The 20,868-nt window shown below is 42.9% G+C and overlaps 1 protein-coding gene across 16 annotated transcripts in view; it reads left to right on the top strand.

The window, feature by feature from the left end:
- LOC119179536 (uncharacterized) overlaps positions 1-20,621 on the top strand; it is a 125,086-nt gene extending 104,465 nt beyond the window's left edge. For 12 of the 16 annotated variants that reach the window (XM_075868640.1, XM_075868649.1, XM_075868645.1 and 9 more), the window contains 4 exons: positions 2,246-2,788; positions 6,387-6,860; positions 13,802-13,894; positions 19,159-19,296. In XM_075868640.1, coding sequence (XP_075724755.1) covers positions 2,246-2,788; positions 6,387-6,860; positions 13,802-13,842 — 1,058 coding nt within the window. In that variant the 3' untranslated portion in view covers positions 13,843-13,894; positions 19,159-19,296. Of the gene's footprint in view, positions 1-2,245; positions 2,789-6,386; positions 6,861-13,801; positions 13,895-19,158 lie in introns of all 16 variants that reach the window. The other 4 variants (XM_075868651.1, XM_037430640.2, XM_037430638.2 and 1 more) reach the window with 1 other exon arrangement.
- The last annotated feature ends 247 nt before the right edge of the window (positions 20,622-20,868 follow it).

Here is a 20,868-nt window from a genome sequence, read left to right as displayed (position 1 = left end):
CTCTTATCCCTAACTGTTCCCATTCTGGGCTTCTGAAAACCTCCTGTAAGCACGCGGTAAATAGCATTGGGGAAATTGTGTCCCCCTGCCTTACACCCTTCTTGATTGGTATTCTGTTGCTTTCTTTATGAAGCACTATGGTAGCAGTTGATCCCCTGTAGATTTCTTCCAGAATGTTTATATATACTTCATCTACGCCCTTATTCCGCAGTGTTGGTTTATCACAGAGTGTTGTATCACAGAGTGTTAAACACAGAGTGTTGGTTTATCTCAAATGACGATCTGCTTCTCTTCGCGTGAAAACGCTCCTCTTTTCTTGTCACGTGCTGGCCACCCTGCGGCTTTGGCGCAGAGGGTAGTAGCGGAGATGCAGTCATTGTTGTCATCGTTAGAGAGTGTCGGCGCTGGACATTGCCGCACGCAACTTCTCTTGCGAGGAGATTGCTGAAGCCATAGTAAACATGCTTTGCAAGCGGCGTGTGAAATCGATTGACTCGCTGCAAGGCAAACGTGTGCAGACGCGCATCACCGATTACTTCAATGACGATTGTCCTGTGATTTGTGAATAAATGTAAGTCATCTGAAACTTCCCCCTCATGTGTTAGCTCAATGCACATGCGCCACTGCATGGGGAGCCCTCTGTTTACTTAGCTTTCATCAATTCAAACTTCTTTTAACTTCGAATTTTCGGGCCGCTTCACGTTCGAATTATCGAGATTCGACTGTAGTTGGAAAGCAGAATGGCCAGATGATGCCATCTACAGAAAGCAATTCTAAATTTTTGTTAGTAGTTGCTTTGCTTTGCATCTTTCTGGCTTTTTCAGCCCTTGTTGTGTTGGTATGTGTGTTGAAGAGCACTGAGTGACGGCATTCCTCTTCTTCACCGAGGGGGGTGCATGGTCACTCGGTGTGCGCTGCTCCTTTGGGCTGATCGATCAGGTGGTGCTCTTGCTATGATGAATACAACAGTTATTCTGCCATCTACATTGGTTCTGCAAGGTTTTTTCTTTTTTTCTTTCATTTTTTTTCACGTCTACTGCCACAGTACGTCGGGTTCAGAGGCATGTGCCTTCGCCCCTCCAGTAGATTGAAACCTGACTGCATCGCTGTCTTCACTCGCTTGCTGCTACGAGCAGCAAATGAGATCATTATATGACCTTTCCATCCCTGTCTGTCATGTTGGCATCACAATGTGCTGTTACTCCGCATTTCAAGATTTCCCGATATTCCTGAAACTTAGGTCAACACGATACGGAGGAATTTTCACGGCCAGAGGCACGCAGCAGTAAAAGGAGAAAATATTACCGCCAAAAAGAAGCTTAAAACGTAACACCACGGAAGTGATGGAACTGAGTTGCCGAGCGGTATTTTAACTTTGTGCTTAAAGTAGCTACAACAACATCCTTGTGCGTACATTTAAACTTGCACGTTTCAGTCAGCGTGCTGCAAAGCATCTTTTCTATTCACAACAGATTCCAAGGACACGATTTCTGGGCGGTTATACATAATTGTGTCACAGTGTGTTTCTTCCCCAATTAACTCTGAAAAAACGAATGCATGAGCGGTGAAAAGTTTAGCCTTGGCCTGTAATCACCACAGATGACCATGTTCCATTTTGCTGCCCACTTATTCTGGTTTCTTCTATAGGTGTGAGAGCCAGGAATTTGCTTCGTCTTCAAAGCATCAGCATTCCGTTACGTGCAATCACATCTGTGATGTTGGTGCTTAGATTAGAACACTGTTTTGTCTTTCAGATGTTGAGAATAGGCAGGCCTTCATTATGTGCTGTATAAAGAAGCGGAAATGGCGAGCTGAGTGAAAATTTTGGTGATATTTTGGTTACGCTTTGGCCAAACTTGTATTACACTAAAGACAGCCCCAATAAGTTAAGCAGATCATGCACATAAGAGAGCCAATTGATGCATTGTTTTTTGCCTCTCTCTACCTTTCGGCTGACATTCTCCTTAATGTGAGGTTTTACCAGCTTTTTAAAAGCATTTTGCCTCAATCAGTTGCTTGATATTTCATCTGTGAGCATAAGGTTAAAGTGCTTTCCCTTTGGGAAACTGCATTTGCCGCCTTGACTAGACCAGCAATGCAACAGTCAAACTTGTTGCAGCCATGCGTTTAGCACAGTAGCGGTTTTGTTGGGCACAACCTACCAAAGCTCGCCACAAATTTGGCTCGATGTGAGGAGGTTCCCAGACCACCCGTAAAGGGCAGCCTGTTGCAAATGTGCCCACAGCCGACAACTCGACAAGCGTTCACAAAGCGCCTCCGGCCAACAAACGCGCGGCGGTCAAAAAGGAGAAAGCCGAGCCAAAGCCCCCGACCGCGGAGGACATGGAGAAAGTTCTGGAACAATGGCAGACGTTCCTCGACAAAAAAGAGGAGGACAAGGAGGGGGACAAGAATCGGCGACGGCTGCCCTATCACACGCAGCGGCCCCTACGTCACGCCTGTCTCTGCCGACTGGGCACCTGCCAGTACGAGAAGCTCACGGCAACTTTTAAGGAGCGAATGCACGCGAACTTTGGTTGCCTCGAGCCGGATCAGCAGCTGCGCAAGCTGCTGGGCCGCATGTACACCAAGGGCAAGGGAGCCAAGCGGATCTTGAAGGCCTGCAAGAAAGAGAAGGGCTCTTCGGCCGCTGCCACCCAGAAAGGCAGATGCAAGTGGGTGTACTGGCTGCCTGCGTCAAGTGGGGAGCAGCGTGAGCGCAAGGTCTGCAAGGCGGCCTTCATGGCCGTGCATGGCATCACCGAGAAGAGGACACGCGACGTCCAGTGTGAGTGGCTTGCCCTTTTTGTTGTAGAGACCTGTTAGAACGACTGTATACATTAAAACCTACGGTTAAAGCAGTTAAAGGTACAGGTAAGCCTCTTTATAAGAGGCATGATTCGGGCAGCGCTGTTCGTCTTTTATTTGAGACGTTTCTTATAAGCAGGGTACCTCGTATGCATTTTCTTTCTGACCCGCATTTCACTGTAGGCACACTGGTGTCTCTTATGCCCATTAGTCTCTAATGAAAGGGTTAAACTGTATTGACAACCAATTTTTATAGACACAGTTATTTTGCGGTGAGACAAGAGTAACACCCCATAGATAGTGCTTAAAAATGCTCCAGTTGATTACAAAATCGTGTGGATATTTTGTAAGCGGAACTATTTGATCTGACAACCCTCGAAAAAGAAAGGACCTTCCTCTAGCAATACTGAGACTGGATCTTGATGCTAATATCCCTCCAAGCAAACTGTTCACTGCGCTTGACAACATTGAGTGTAACTGGGGTCAGCCACATTCAGTTTAACATCTTCTACCATTTTTGAGTAGAAGCCGCTGGTATAATAAGTTGTCAAAATGGTTGATTGGGCGAGTTGGGGATTCATGATTGTTTGAAACAAGAGCGTGAAACGCAGACACGGACAGGATAGACAGGGAAAGTAGAATAGGTTTCCTCATATTGGTGTCGTTACATGATGTCCCTTCACTGCCTCGCGAGCTGGACGCTTGTGGTGCTTCTACAGCTCATCGGCAGACGTTCTTGTCGGCTAACGACTTTCGTGCTGCTGGTCATCAGTATCGGATCGTTTATCAATGAAAGGCAGCAGCTCTGTTCTGATTACTAAAAATGTAGGCTTATTTGCATGCTTCGAGTTAAAAAACTAAAATTATAATTTAAAACGTGTACTGCATTTTTGTAGTAAAGTAGGGAACATTAGCTGCATACACCAGTAAAAGGTCACGTGATTGGACTACTCTTCGTTTTCATTTGCCCCATGGGGTGCCAAAAGTCATCACTCGCAACTTTAGTAAAAAAAAAAAAAAAATTTAAATTTGTGTCTGATGAGAAAGACGGCTCATTTTATTCAGTGTGATAGGCAATCTTTTTATTAGGAGGGTCGCTTCAGTTTGGGTGCTGAGTTGTTGTCTGTCTTTCTAACAAAAACATAACTACTTTTCTGTATATAAAGCATGTGATGAAAGTCGAACATGTCATGCAAAAAATTTATTCAAGCCTATGAATTATGCAGAATTATATTCAATCTACCAAACAGTTGTAAGCACCCATTGGCTTATCCAGAGAAAAGTTTGGGATGTATCGAGCACTTCCGATTAAATATTTCTGCATTTTGTCAGTGATGAGAATGTTTCAGCAGTAAATCTAGAATGTAACATTTCATTAAAGCTGCTGCATCCCTGCTACAAATGAAGGAGACTGCTCCAATGCTGCTTCTAAATGTTGCATTCAAGATAGCTGGAGTGGGAAAAACCCTCCTGTGCTGCCTCAGAGGCCTACAACCAAGAGAACTTGTGGTCAGTTCCAGTTGTCGCTACCCAATGTGAATAGGGCAGTCGCATCTCCTGTCTTTCCTGAAGCTTTCGGAGACGACGAAATTTGATGCACACTCGCGCATTATTTCGTATGGAGATATGTTAACGCTCTTCACGTGTGATTGGGTTCGCTTGGGCAATTTCACACATTTTCAATGGAACCTGTATTCTAGAGTCGTGTTCTTAGGGTTATTTAGATGGCTCCAAAAGGCTTCTTTTCCGAGCTATTAAAGCTCCTTCTTGAGCATTTGTCCAGTCTTAGACACTGCAGTATTTTACTAAGATTTATATAATGATATGTAAGTATGAAGTATATCTAGACAGTGTGTGGTCAAAAGCTGAAGTGCTGTACTGAAGAAACATAGGTACTGCACAAGGTGAAGGGGGGGAGGGGGGATTACTAGGGGAATTGTTGACCTCTGAGATATTGTAAACAAGCCCATATGTGCATATTACTGTCATTTGCATTGGAGAACATATCAGTGCCCCTGTAGCCAGACTAAAATATTCAAGACAAAGTGGTCCCTGTTGTAGGACATGCTCCATAAAGTAAGCTTGTTGCTTCAGTGTCTGTCCCTATGCTCTAAATGCTGCTCCGAGGTGACACGGGCAAATCATGTCACTGTTCAGGTGTGATAGCAGGCCTCCTGCTTCTGTTTATTCAAATAACTAGAATTTTTCTCTAATTAAGCATTTCCACATTGGTTTCGCACAACATTACCAAGGATATTGGCGTTTTTTAAATTTTGGTTGCTCCATTTATTTGCCTTTAATATACGTGGTATACGCAAAAAGTTGACAGCGGCGGTGTTTTGATCTTCTTAAGTATAATGTATAACAGCAATTTTTTCAAGCACAGCAGGGGTCAGTTAACGAAGGAACTAGCATAAATAACCATATTTCTTACCTCGTTGAGCTGCTCTGGAATAAAAGGGTTCTCCTGCCCCAAAAATTGATTCAGAACATATCCCAGCTATGCTTGAGAACAGGTTGATCGAGTGATGGTATTGAACGTATCGAATAATTGTTCCATACTATATCTCACGGCAGGTCGCGGGTTCATATCCCGGCTGCGGCGGCTGCATTTCCGATGGAGGCGGAAATGTTGTACGCCCATGTGCTCAGATTTGGGTGCACGTTAAAGAACCCCAGGTGGTCGAAATTTCCGGAGCCCTCCACTACGGCGTCTCTCATAATCATATAGTGGTTTTGGGACAATAAACCCCACATATCAATCATTATATCTCACGGCTGTTCAGTACTTTCAGGGGACAAAGGAGCCAAAATTTTGGGGATGAGATGTATAGATAAGGTTAACAGTTATCTCTTTGAAATTTTTTGAGAAAGCTTTGAATGGTTTGCATGTAAGGCTTAAAGAGGGACACTAGAGAGAATACACTTCCTGAACAGCCCCTTGTAAAGCCATGAATAAGAATTGCCATTTAGTAGGGCCTCATAATTCTTTCTCGGCACAAAAAAAAAAAGTAATTGATTTGAGCTCTAGGTTAGCCAAAATTTTAAACATGCCATGTTTAGGGAACTTGTATTGAAATTAGCTGCAGTCGCACCGACATACCACTGGCACTGATACTCTGTGCGTGAAATGTGAAAATTATGGTTATGAGCGGAACCTTTCCTCTTGGCAATCAACCAATTAATTTTAAAACATCGTAAATAGAGCGATGGTGTCGAAAGTCACAGAAAGAAATTTGTCACCCACATATCATTTCATTTTGCTAATATCTTATTCCATTGGTTATATTTAGAACGTTGTGCTTCAGTTTTGATAGTCATGTTGTCTACTGCTTAAGAGCTTTTTCTTACCACGTTAGATTATTGTTTGTATGCCCTTGTAAAGGAAGAAACATTTTTGGCAAAAATTATGGCCGTATTCAATCATGAAGGTGGTAATGGTATTAAATGATCAGGTTTTCTGCTGTAAAGTAGGTGTAGTTTGTGTAGAACAGGTGATCTTTTCGCCAGCATAGACTGGTACTTGTGGTAGTGCTGTTAACACTGATAATGTACGCTTCTCTCCTTGATGTCGCCAGTGCTGTGGATGAGACTGAGGGCCAAGCGTGGACGCACCCCCACTGGTGACGAGTCTGACATCGAGCAAGAGGAGTTGATGCCCGGCACTTACACTGACATCGACGACGAGGATGAGGAATTGTCCGAGAAGCCAGCACTAAAGCGTGCTTGCAAACCGCACAGGGGGCGCAAGGTTCTCAGGGTACCTGAAAGCGACGGCAGCGAAACGACAGACAATAATGTTACCTCCAGTGTGGAGAGCAAAGTCAATGATGTACATATGCCAGAGAATGGTTCAAAGAAGACCGTGAAGTTGCAGTCGTTACATGCCACCGAAAAGAGCACTGTACCTAGTCAAGATGAGGATGAAATGGAAGGATATAACAAAGCAGATGATGATGACGATGATGTGCCTTACCTTGATATGACTGGATTTGAACCGATATGTGCACTGGAAGAGGACAGCGAAAACCTGGTCCTTTCTCTACCGCGGGGTGAGTGTCCAACACTTTTTTTCTTTCTTTTTATTTTAACCATAGCTGTGGAGACTGCACCTTATAACACTAGATTGCCGTTAATGTGATTTAGTTTTATGAGTCTGCTCTTCTTTTATCTCAATCATGAAGACCTCTACCATATTTAATTTAACGGTCAGCTGCTCACCCTAATGGTGTTTAAAAAACATTATTTCCTGGCTGGTGCTCGAGAAACAAGGAATTCAAAAAGCGCATCATCTCCTGTGCCGAAAATGCCTGCTTCAGCTTGAATTAGGAAGTGGAAATGATGGTTCACTATTGGAGATCACTTTATTTGACCAATTCCAATTTTAGGATTATTTTTTTTACACCAAGTACAGTAGAACCCCGGTCCTATGTTTTTTAGTGCTGCGTTTTCCCAGCTGTTATCTCTTTTTCTGGTGGTCACTTCCTAGCTCCTACATGATCCACGGTATTAGACCTACTTTTACATCGCAATTGTGGCATCATTTTCTCGGAATATGTTGTAAAGCTTGCTCCAAACCAGACAATCGTCCACAAAATAAGAGCGACCGTGCGCACTTTTCACGGATCTTATTCTGCCAAGATCATAAGGTTAGCTGCACAAGTGGCACAAGTTGCCTCCATAATGTGCTTCTGGTTGCCACAATCATAAGCACAGCTTTCTATGTCAGTGAAAAAATGACATCTGCAACACAATGAATTTAGAACTTGTGTTCACCGTTTGTAAAAGTGAGGCCTTCGAGACTACTCTTTGTTTCCACTGTTGCGTTGGCATAGACTTCTCGCTATCATGACTTGTCTAAATCTGCAGTATGCACATGCAGCCACTTTTTGGGGGGGTTTGGGGGGGGGGGGGGTTAGTCGCATTAATTGGGCAGGCATGGTGCATGTACTTAATTATTTCAGAACTTCAGCCGTTGTTCCCAACAGAATCATCGCATACGTCCGTGTCATTTCTGTGGTGGACGCCGTTCTCTCCTTCACGTTTCCATTTGTAGTCTAGATCATGGCTGAGTGTGTCATGCGTGCGCCAGCGATAAAGTTTAGAAAGAGGTGGAGCAGAGGACGCAACCTTGGACAATTCCTTTCGGTAGTACGTGCACTTCTTGTGAGGCATTCATCTGTCTGCTAAGAGTTAGAGTGGTTTGATGCCATGCCAGCAGTGCTGCGTAGACATCGGCGCATCCGATGACTACTTCCTCAATGTAGTATTGCCTAAAATAATCACTTGGCTGCAGTGTTGGCTTTAGTGGCAGCTAGCAAAAAAAAAAAAAAGTGCAGCACATGATCAAAAAACTCAGTTGGGCTGTTTGGGCATAAGCAAGCTCACCCGGCAACTTTACATGTTTTTTTTTAAATTTTATTTTAAAAACGTCTTGGAAAGGAATTCTGCGCAGTTTACTAGTTATCGGGATTTTCTGAATTTTTCCCTTTTATCAGCTCTTGTGTTTTCTGGCCCCTATGTTTATTTTTTTACGGTCATGTGAAAAACATATCAGTGGGGTTCTGCTGTAGTCATTTGGTTGGCAAACATAAACTTCTTTTTTCTTCTCTTGACCTTGTTTAGTCGTCATAACATCACCTACATCTTGTGACTTCTGTGCTAAATTACTTTGAGAGTATGATGTAAAATAATGATAATGAAACAGGAACAATATTCCTGTTTCACCATAACTAGTTATCAATCAGTAGATTTGGCACATTAAAATGCTGGTTTCTTAGTGTGGTGAACATTGTACATCAACTGGCATACAATATTATGCCACTTTCTCTAAAAAATGAAATTTTTGGGAAGCTTTTTTATGTGACACGCAAGGAGGCAGTGTCCAAATCCCTGCTCGACTGAAAGTTGCCCCGGCGTAGAATAGGCATATCATAAAGGCTGTGATTTGGAGTGTTAAATATGCGGAGCATGATTATAGAGCCGTAAACATGTCTTTATTTTGTTCGATAATCTAAACAGCCCACCGTCCATCAAAGCCGCCTAACCATCCTATCACAAGATGGTGACTGAGAGATTAAGTTCTCACTAATGTGGCTAGTTGGAAATAAAGAATGTCAGCTTGGAAATCTTGATCTTCACACCTATAGCACAGCATTCGTATCGTACCTCTGTGTGCAGTCCCACCTGTGTGCTAAAGGTGTCAAGTTGATGAGTCAGGCCAAGCTTAAGAGCTCCACAGGAAGATGTGGTGTGCGCCTTAATTAACAGCACTGTTCTAGAGTTGGATCTCTCTCACGTTGACTGGTGTGTGGAGCAGTTATAACCTGGTGCCTGCAGCTGTCTTTTCTCAGTTTCCTGCAAGTAGTGCCTAAGGGGTCAAAGAACACTTGTTGCGTATTGAGGTGGCAAATACGTTGACATCGGTACGTGTTGCACGTGTCGTCCTTTTCCATATTTAATGCCTATGACCGACAGCTTATGTTGGCTTATGCTGCATCTTGTTACAAAAGCGAAGCTGTCTAAAATTTTGTGTGTAAAATTCAAATGTTGTTTTATTCATATAAAAAAATTTTACATAGCAAAATAATGCACAGAAGGAGGTTCCAAAGCTCTAGGCTGCGAGGGTGCCTCCTGTATTGGACTGTGTAAGTCCAATATTGCAGTTGTAGAATTGAACATGAACTACAGCTTCACAGCAAAACAGAGAAAGGTGAACTTCAGTGCATTACTTTTAATACATTTGACCTCTAATTAAAACGAAAGACACGGATAACGTGCTGACTCACAGTAATGGTTGGACGAAGTTTCTTATCGTGCATGGAACATAAAGTAAATATTCCCTGGCAGATTACGGAGGGTTCGAAATGAGCAGTGCAATTAGCTGTGTGGCAAGAACATTACCTTTCGAGGCATACGCGCTCTTTTCGTTCTATAACATGTGAACTAGCTTTTGCTTTAAAAGCTGAGCTTGTCAACACGCAGCCTTGATAATATACTCCAGCAGCACACAGCTCTCTCTGAGGTTGTTGGGCCTTGTTTGATCAGTGTTGATTACTGAACATCAGCAGGGTTAGGTAATGGGCCATTTGGGATTGCGTGTTTGTTAAACTGCACTATACTTACAAGATACATTAGGCTAGAAAATACGCATAACATGAGGTCAACAGCCCAAGTGCAGACTATCAACTGGGTTTATTGCGGATGGACATTGGCATTAGCTACAAGTGCAAAGTCCTGTGCCTTTCATCTTCTCTCATTTTTCAATTTTCTTTAACCTCTGGAAATGCCTGTAGAGGCCATTTTTCGAAACTATGTTGACTGGGAACGCGAAGTTGCTATGACATTGGGCGTGGATATCATTTACTGTGAACGGCATAGAACATATCCTTCAGCAGAGGTATAACATGAGATTCAAGTGTGAACTGCTGTAATTCTGCATACTAGGCACCTTTCAAATTTTAGAAAGTGTGTGTGTCTGAAAGAGCTTAATTAAACTATACTTCCTTGAAATTGTTTTATCAAGTCAAGTTTTATATGTCTGTGAAATAATCTTAAGGTTGCTGTTTTTATCTCGTGTAAGCCCAAATCACATGTATGCTTGCATGTGCACCTATAACACTGAGGTTACGCAACTATAGCATCACTTTATTCTTCACTGGTTTTATCAATGTGAAGTAGCCAATTCAAAAGTTTTTTTCCAAGACGAGTTTTGAGATACAAGTTCGTTTCACTTAACGGCTGCAGCGTTAGCACAGCTGGAAAGGTTGCAGGGGGGGTTGAACACCCCTCCTTTCTCATGTGACTTTTCAGGGTTTTGCATCTGTATTTACTGAGTTTTTAATTTAACAAAACAAAATGTAAAAGAGGAAGTTGTCAACCGCAACTGAATGAAACAAATGACATGTGGTTCGCTTTCACGTGGCACTTGTTAGTGATTATGCAAAATATGCAACATATTTAATATTTAAAAGGCTCTGAAACTCTTCTTCAGCATGCTCAGAATACACTGCCAATTAATAGTCAAGGCTCCCGAGAATGCGCAAGATGGACGCTTATATCACAGCACGCATCCTGGAATTTACGATTAATTCTAAACGTCGGCTAGAAGCCGTTCCGTCTTCTCTCTACAAATGTTTGCATAAAACTCGAAACACCATGCCACGATCCCAAAGTCCACAACTGTTGGTTGGTGTCGATATCGTGACCTGCATAGTTACCGTGGCTGCGACAAGATGGCGCCACATGCCTTTGCGCGTGTGCGTGGTCACACTGAAATTAAGGCGTGCGGTTTAAGAGAAAACAGAAGTGCTCAAGGTCATGACGCGCACTGACGGAGCGATGCATTTCCTTGTCTTTTGGTGGTCCCTTTCCCTGCATAGCTTTCAGTGCACTCGCTAGTACGAAAGTAGAGATAAAGTGCTCGAGGCATGTGACGAATTTTTGTGGCAGTCAATTCATTAGGTAATAAGCTCTTCTAATAAATCCAAACGATGGTTAGTTAGAAAGTGTTGCGGGGCCCCTTTCGCTTCAGTGGTGAGTGTGTTTCGTTTGTTCTAGCAGTCACTGCAACTGACGGCCGATCCAATCTTTTGTGACATTCAATGTACGTGCTGTGTGGTGATTTTTTTTCTGCCATCTAAAGATAGCCGGCAAAATAACATATAAAATTACATGGGAAGCCAATGGCTAGAGCCACGACCACTCATTTTGCTGCAATCCAGGAGCGCTGCAGTATGGCAGGTCACAACCACAGTCATGGAGTTTTCTTCCATATTTCGTGGGCTTTGAAAGAAAAAAAAAAGTGCCACATGGACAGTAAAAAAAGAAAAAAATGCCATGATGCATGTGTGTTGCCACGAAAAAATCGGACCTGTCACTTTAGAATGCCGTCTACAACGTAACAAAACACTTTGCCATTAAGTGAATATGAGATATGTATTTCATGTTAGGTTTTCCCCTAGTTAAGCTCTTGAGCAAAATGTTACATATACCTTAACCCTAAAGAATGCCACTCGATGACATACCATGCCCTTAAAATTTTAGTTGCGAGTCAGTGCTGTTCTCTGTCGTTCTTTTGCTCATCCTCATTTTGTTGCACTGTTAATTTATTGAAACCATATGTTGTTGCTTTCATGAAGTTGCAGTTAACCATGTTTTATATAACTATGTGGTTAAAGTTGCATCAAACGTATTGCGTACAGCTGCGGCCACGTCTGTGTAGAGCGCTCGAACAGCCGGTTTTTGTTCTGTGGGCCGAAATCTTCAGGCAGTTTTGGGCTTTGTAGTGGTTTATCAGGAGGATGCACGGCCTAGTTATCAGGCTGACCACGTCAGAGCCTGATACTGCCCATGGTCAGCCTGATACTGCCCATGGTCAGCCTGATACTGCCCCAAGGTTTCGCCCCGCAGAGCAAGAACCGGCTGTTCGCGTGCTCTACACCGATGTGGCCGCTGCTGTACATGCATATTGTGTGGATGAGCATGCATGAAGGGTGTTTGTGAACCCCTCCCTGTATATATAATTATTAACTGAGCACATAGCAGGGCTCTAAAGCTCCTCAGCTAACGAGCTGCAGCCACGAAAATGCACTTCCACGGCGCTCAGGACAATGACAAAAGCAAAAGCAGGAGGGGTGGGGGCGAATGTCAGCCGACATTGCCATTTGAAAAGAGACCTTTTGCATATCTCACGTACAACTACTTACTGAAAGGTCATTTGGTGCCATGATTTCAGCAACTTATCAATGTCTATCTTCAAAATGAGTAGAATCTTGACACCGATTCTCAAAAGTAGAGTTTTATTTTACGGTTATGTGTCAACACATGGTGACTGCAGGCGATGCCTCACAACAAAAAGGGTTTAGACCAGTCATGCTTATGTAGCTCAGGAACATACTTGTCAAGAATATATATTTTTTTTTAATTATCACCCTAACATTCTGTACAGACTGCTTAAAGTTGGAATCTCCGGCCACAGGCTGTTGCAGACATCGTAGTAGAAGCCAAAGTTCCACTAGAGATACTCTCGCCGAAAGTGGGGGTTGGCCCTGGTGAATGTGTTTCTGCCATTGCCACAATGATGCTGCTCTGCCCACAATGCCGCTTCCACGGCTCGCCGCTGTCGCTTGCATTCGGCTCGGAAAGCTGTCAGATCCTCAGTGCAAAGTTGCCGCTTGTGCTTCGCCACCCGGGCCTATTCTTGTGCCCGGACTGCTGCATCGGCCTGGCAAACGTAAATTCTCTCACGAATAAAGTTTCGACGCTGTTCTTGGAAAGTTGTCTGCTTTTTCGGGCGTTCATACGGTCGGCGCTCACCCAATTTAGAAGTTGCAAGTTGAAACGGCTGCGCGGGCGCTCGGCGGCATGGTCGCAAAAAGATGAATGGCGTGACTAACAGCACTGTCAATGGCGTTTGCACTTTGGTGTGACGTAGAGAAAGACGTAACTGAAACTGTTACTGAAACTCATAGCAAACAGTTTTTCACTTTGCCTGGCCATATACAGCTTTTGCTGTGAAAAGATGGGACTAAGACAATCATGTGGGTGGTGGGCCATATGTTTGAGACCCTTGGCACATAGTTACAAGTTGCACAACTCTACCATGTGCACGCTTATGCTCATCTGGCAATGTCATGTCGCTGTTTCTTGTAAATATAGCTGTCTCTTGCAAGACATAGAACCGAAATGTGTGTTCCCCTCCGCAAGTGTACACGTGGTTTGGGCTTTGTAAATGTCTTAAGGCCATACTTTTGGGTATCTTGCCCAGTTTGTCTGAATTTTCTGTCCATGATAATATTGCATATTATTACATCTCAGTAACTCATTACTGACTAATGGTATTCTCACTGGTAACAGGATTGACTTCTAGGTTTTATGTTGAAAGCAACTAATTTGTTGTGCCACCTTCATTGCCTACTTTCCCTACGTTTCGCATCATTTATGTTTGGTGGTGTAGTGTAATGGCTTTTTTCTCTTTGTGTTTTCTTATAAGGTGTCTTTGGGGAGGACGAAGAAGTTACAGGAGCAACTTGAAAGGTGTTTCTTTTTTTTTCTTGCCCATGGATTCATCAACTTTCTACAAAAGGTACCTTTTTTTTCTCGCGGATGTTGCAAAAAGAGTTGCACCCATGGCTACGGTGCCCCCTTCCCCCTGTCTCCTACAAGCTGGTTGTGCCACGATACCTCAGAGCACTGAGTTTGCGACGTCACTGCTTGTCGTCGTGAGGCCGACCATCCAAGTGCTTTGTTCCCGCAGTTTTCATATTTTTACGACTGTTGAACTTATCTTGTATGGTACCAGATACCCCATTCAGGAATAAATTGAGTGCTGCCTGAAAGAAGTGTCGTGGCCAGTTTTTTTTTATTTTGCCCCCACCCCCTACTTGTCCTCAGCTGCAAACTGACTTTATGAAAGCACTCCAAGCAGCCTTCAAAACATTGCATGATGCAATGAAGGTTTGCTGGCATGAAGATTCATAGCAGCACAAATGAATGTTTTCCACTTGTCATTCTTACCCACACAGCTCTGACCTGTGTACCACTAGCATGTGGCTGACTCGGCAAATTGCTACCGCATTCTTGCTTGTCCGCGTTGTTTAGTTAGCCGTAGCTATCAATTAAAAGCAAACTTGTCAGTGTAAGGGTGCAGATAGCATTGTTCTGGCCAACCTCTGATCTGTGGCACAGAAATGGGACGTGCACACCTATATATACACATATTTTATGAGCTACAACTCCTATTGGAGAGCTTCAAACTGTGACCTATACATAGTTTTCAGCATCACAAGAGTGATTGTGAAATACCTGCGTACACACACACACTAATGACTAATTGATACAATCTTGTGCCAGGAAGACAAGTTTGCTTGTCCAAATGTTGACTCCACACAAACCGTGTTTACGGACTTTTTCATATTTAAATCGAGGGCCTTTTTTTTTTTAATTTCTCCACCCAAGCAAACAAAGCACTTACCGAGAGCAATACGTTGTGTTGACATGCTGCAGTGATCGGCCGTTGACTCAGTGGCCTGGGGCATCGGCACATAAACGTTTACTTGCTCTCCCCTCCCTCCCTACTCATCCCGGATTCGCTGCACAGCTGGAATGTTGGCTGCATTTTCACGCCACTCCCAGGCTGGAGTACCGTGAGCACGGTTTTTCCGTTTCCTTCATGTGGCTTTTCCGGGTTGGCGAGGTGTTGGAATGGGAGAGCCAGTGATCACTGTAGCATCTTGCGACAACCTCATTGCTTATTTGTGCTCTGTCACATTGCTCTTATCGTGTTTTTCTTTTTCATGCAAATTGGGGGTTTTGCACACTGTCTCGTCTGTCTGCATCCTCACTGTATTTTCTCTCCCGCCTTTGTTCCACTTTGTTCCACGTTGTCCGAGAATCCTTAAGATTTTTCACAGCACAGAGTCGCAGAGTAACGCTCATATTATGTCTTGCTCATCATTGTGTTCATTGTTTGTGCCCTTGATGCTGACAGCTTTTGCCATGGCTGTCCTGGTGCCGAACTCATAGTTGTGGATTTGGTTCCCAACTGCATAATCATCATTGCAGTAATGTGTGCCTTGGATGCATATTAAGCCAGCACTTCTTTTTACAGTAAAAGTTGTTGTGACATCACAACAAGGATCGCATGCGCCGTAGTTGTCCGCTCTCGCCTGTGTAGTTAACCACTATCGCGCGAAATAAAAAAAAAAACAGCATGAATAAAAATCACGAGGACACAATGGGACTTGAACCCGGGTCCCCTGTGTGCCAGCCCAGCGTTCAACTACTGAGCTACGCCGGTGCTTGAAACTTCATCGCAAACTGATTCTAGGCAGGCTTCATGTCGGGAGAGGGATTTCGTTAGTATGAGTAAGCGTTTTAGAACAACCAGGCCTCAAACTATGCAAATCGTGGAATGAGTGGGTCGCCGAATGCTCCAACTCATTAGTAAAGTGTCAGGCATAGTTCTTCATCGTCGTCAGCCCCAGCATCAAAAAAAGAAAATTGCACAGTTTTCTGCACTTGTATAGTATGTGCTATGCTGCCTCTCTCACAGCTTTTGCAGTGACTGTAGTGTGCGTTGTGCACAGACCTGGCTGTTTTTTGGTAACACAAATTGTTAAGCATAGTCATTTTGGGACAAATACTAATCTAGCTATTATCAAGGATTAGTGAATTCGACTGGTTGAAATATTTGATGTGATAACCGATACCATGAAGCAGCAGTTCTATTGTGTGGACAAAGCCCATAGTGATGACGTGTGAGGCGCACACTAAAAGGAAGACTGATGTCCCTTCTATTAATAAGTTGCTTTTTCACTACGCCGTTTTTTCTATCTGAAAATGTCTGGAAGACAGAAGGCGAGGCCAACATTAACCAAGATAAGTTTTTAAAGTCTGTAATGCCATACTGATGTAGTGGCATCGTGGTATCTGCATAAAGAAAAAAAAAATAGAAAAATATTAATTAAATATTTGTGACCTTTATTTTCTCTTTTAATTTATAAACATGATCAAAAAAATAGTTTGATTTTAACTTGGTTTAGCATTTGCCTTTAATGTTCACTAAATTACTACTGTTGTGTTAATATCTCAAACACTGTATGATGAAGTGTGCTTACTGATCGAGTCAGATGAAGGTTCAAGCCGAGTCAAAATCATATCACGGGGTTGCGATGATGAAGAAAGGGGAAGTCTGGCTGTTCTAGACGTAACTTCTTTATGGACGAACTTGTGACCAGGAAATGGAAAGTTGAACTACAAGGGATCACAGTTGTCGACCATCAGTAATTCGATTACTGATAATCTGCTCATCTCTGCCTCAGAGCGACAGAGATGGGCGGGCTTCTTTGATCTCGGCTTCAGCTGCGTTCATCGCTCTCACTCGCATACTATTACCTGCAGGTAGATCGTACAATGCGCTGGGGGATCTTATGAATTCGAACTTTATGTGCGACATAATGGCAACAGCGACGGCAAAACCCCGTCAAGAGCATAGAGTTTCCCATATATACAATAGAGGGAACTTTGGCGCTAGTGTCTGCGAGAGCTGCAACGCACGGCGCTTCAGCGAGCATGGGAACGATGGGTAGTACACACATTTGTCTAATATTTGTACTTCTGGCCTGCTTTTGGCTCCGTGTGTGTCCGCGTGGCTTGGAGCTTTTTTTCTCACGATGCAAAAATCTGCAAAAGTTCAGCAGTTGCCCTTCACCACCTTATTTTTTTTATGCTTACCATTTCAAATCGGATCATGAAGTTCAAAAGGGTTCATTCTTTCTTTCGAAACAAAACCGAAACACAGCAATAAACGAAGCCACAAGTGCTATTTATCACCCGCAAGTACGAAGACTAGGCAAATTTAGAAACTACCCATCATTCCCGTGGTCGCTGAACGATCGAAGCGTCAGAGTCCCCTCTAGTTAATTCTGGGAAACTCTGTGATCGATAGTGTCCATTTAATTGCTGTCTTGATATGAGAAAAGTGAAAAGAAACAGAGCAGGCAGTTAAGCTGCACACTTTCGTCGGGCTTGACACATTTAATGCCAAGCTTACTTGTTCATGTGCATCGTAGAATGCCACATACCCATAAACACACATCAATAATTAAAGCTTGGCAGTAATCAGACACCCATATACTTTATCCTTGCTGTGCCTGCCTGAAGGGATTGCATGTCACGTGTGAGCCAAGATTAGTCGTGATAGAATAGAAAGTAAGTAGAAAGTAAATAGAAAGAAAGAAGAAAAGTATCGGTGATGCATCGGTTGTACTACGCGAGGCGATGTACTTTCTTTATATTGGCTTATATGTATTTGATGTTCTGATATGTGCATGGGCAAAGAAGGTGTGTGTGTGTTATGCATACATGCATATCTATTTACTTTGTTGTAGTTTTGCTCATTTTATACAAATTTGAAATGTGAAGATGTGCGCTTGCCTTGATATCGAACCTAAAACTAGTGGTGTTAGTTATGAGAGGACATACAAGAAATCAGAGACACTGTGGCATAATTTAGGACAGTATGTTCAAGCCATACCTGTAACATATACTGTATTTTTCTTGCGTGTAACCTTCACCTTCACCAGTGAATCATTGAAAATGTTTTTTTAATGATCGCTGTGTAGAGCTCTATCACGAAGCCCCCCGGCCTCTCTTTACACACCTGAATGCGCACCTAATCTTGACTTTAGTTCCACTTTAGCGCTTTGTTAATGACATGCCAGAAATTATGGTTATTATACTGCAGACTTGTTTTTAAGAAACTTCGCTGCCGTTCGCAGTCGGAGCCGCCATTCACTGTCAGGACTGCCACTGCCGATAGGAAGAGCGTCTCTTTCATCAACAATGGACTCTCCCAAAATAGCTGTGTGCACTATTATTTAGATGCTGATCATTAATGAAACAGCCACTATTCCAATCAGCAGCAGCACTTCTGACATACTGACAATAGACAGCAACTCAACGGCAGTCAGGGTTCACTCGTGATCGATGGAGACACTTCTGTTTTTTTATGCAGTCTCTTTTTTTAACGATGTGTGTGCATCGTTATATCTTTGCATAGCAAGGAAAAATATAATGCTTCAGTCACAATTAAAAAAAATGTATAATGGCAGCCAATCATTAATCTGCTGTCACTATTGAGCGAAACAAAAATGAAAGCAAACTTTTGTTTCTTTGAACTCCTGAAAATGAATTCGTTTCACATTTATGCAGCTGATTAACTGCTTCAAATGGCTGTCGCAATAGCAGATATGTTTTATCTTTCGAAAGAGCAATGATCAGTGGTAGTTTATGCAGAAGGTAACAAATTTAGCTTTTGCTTGTGTAAGTGGCTTGTGCTGGAAATACGTGGTATATATATTTCTTCATGGTGAATGTGTAAAATATTAAGTGAAACTTTAGTTTCAGAGGCAGCTGCCTTGTAATCTAGTTCCACTTAATGTTTGAGTAAAGATGGCCCTGTACTGTACTCTAAACAGAATGCCAATATTTAATGCTAAGTTATGCACGCACTTCTATATTAAGCATCTGCAGTTCATATCATGTCGGCATAGTTTTGACTCTACTTACGTTGCACGAACATTTAGCGGCCAGATTTTGAGCAACTAGATACTGTTATTGTGAGCAGTTGCTCATAGCAGTTGTTATAACAACAAAAAGGAGAAAGAAAACAATAACCATGTCATGTTTCAGTCCCCAAGTACTGTGCATGCACTCTCACAAGCTGATTGTTGTTGTGAAAAAAGCCTGTGTTTGTGCTTTCGCGTGTCATCTGTTGTCTTTAAAAGGCTCCCATCCTATGCTTCTGCCATTCATTCAGCCACGTTTTAATCTGGTCTTCACTAACAGGTCTGGTGCTGTCGTGGAACATGACTTTCAACTCGCTTTATGCCGAGATTCAGACGTACCAGCTGTACGCTTACCAGGAAACCGACAGCCCTCCCGCTACATCCCACTGGAAGAAAGTTGGTGATGTGCGAGCATTGCCCCTGCCAATGGCTTGCACACTGACTCAGTTCATCGAAGGACACAAGTACCACTTTGCTGTGCGGGCTGTCGACGTTCACAACAGGCTCGGCGCATTCAGTGATCCATCCAGCATCCTACTGTAGTGAGGGTGACTCATCGAAATTCGTGGCTTAGTGCAAGAGACCATCTCTCTTCACGGAAACCTGGTGCGATTTGTGTAGCACATCTTTCATTCATCTGACCTGGACAAAGTTGAGTGATATTGTGAATGACTACGATGTTTGTCTGCTAGTGAGAGCTCTTCAAATGTCTGCGAGTGTTACGCTTCATGTTTTTAAAAGCACTGGTTTTAAAAGCAGGCTTCATTTGCTGTGGAAAAGCACCCCCTTTAGGAACATTGTGTCCTATGTCTCGACGAGTCAAACTGGGTGTCTTCATGTATTTCTAAGAATGGCAGGTTCGTAGCATTGCTCATCATTCATCCACACCCTGTCTTTAATGCGTGCAAAACTGTCTCTGGTGCAAAGATGTAGCCTTGATGCCTTGAATAGAGTGCCATCATGCTAGATGAGAGACTTGTGTATTTCAGACCTTGCTCACGGTCAACGTCACTACCTTCATTCAAATGCAGTCGTTTTTTAGGCTCAAGTTCCTCCGTAGACTTGAGTTTGACAAAATTGGCTAGCTAGAAGGTAAGGCACCCTAATGTGTGAATGTGGAAGTGGTGATACATTCAAAGACCCACTTTTGAGGCCAATCTTTTCAAACTAAATGGCACATTTCAGCATTAAAAACAAATTTAAATTTTGTTTGGAGCAACAGCAGGCCATATAAAATGCCGCACTTTCGTATGTTGGGAGCTGTGCTGGTAACAGTATTTTCCTCATGTCAGCAAGGGAAAGCCCGACTAGTCGAGTGCACAAAGGTACTCTATACCTATTTCGGCAGTGTGGTCTACATAGTACCTGCCGTGTATTGTGTGTTTGATGTGCAGGTCGCACATAAATTTGCCTAGGTGCATCGTTATCTACTGGATCATATTTCTTTCGTTTTCATAGCACTTTTAGCCTCAGGGAGAGGTCCTTTTTCTTTTGTACTTTCTCCTCAAGGGGAGGGTGTTTAAGATTGTTTTGTGAAAGATGTACAGAAATTGTGCATTGTAATCAAAGCTTTGTCTTGTTCTATTGATTTAACCCAGAGTCATTTTGAATTTTCCAGTCTCGAAGTGTTCTTTTAAGTATTTCAGAAATATTTTGTGCATAAATTATAATACTGCAGAGGCTGTTAGTTTTTTCACTGCCCATTGTTGAATTAAACGTGAATAAAATGTTCTTGACATCAAATTTTAAAACGTGCTGTTATATTGAATTATGCACTGCACTTCTTTAAAGGGGCCCTGCAACGCTTTTTGAACATAATCAGAAAACGCTGTCGATCGGTTCTCGACAACACGAGAGACTCTCGACAACACGTGAGCCAAATAATATAGCGCAGCACGCAGCCTGAAATTCACAATAAATTATCAGTCAGCTAAAAATGGCTTTCTCTTCTCTCGACAAATCACAGAATATGCCCAAAAATCATACGTAG

This window comes from Rhipicephalus microplus, chromosome 7 (assembly GCF_043290135.1).
Source record: "Rhipicephalus microplus isolate Deutch F79 chromosome 7, USDA_Rmic, whole genome shotgun sequence".
Taxonomy (NCBI): Eukaryota; Metazoa; Arthropoda; class Arachnida; order Ixodida; family Ixodidae; genus Rhipicephalus; species Rhipicephalus microplus.
The sequence above is the reverse complement of the archived record's forward strand: the minus strand, read 5'-3'. Positions and strand labels throughout refer to the sequence as shown.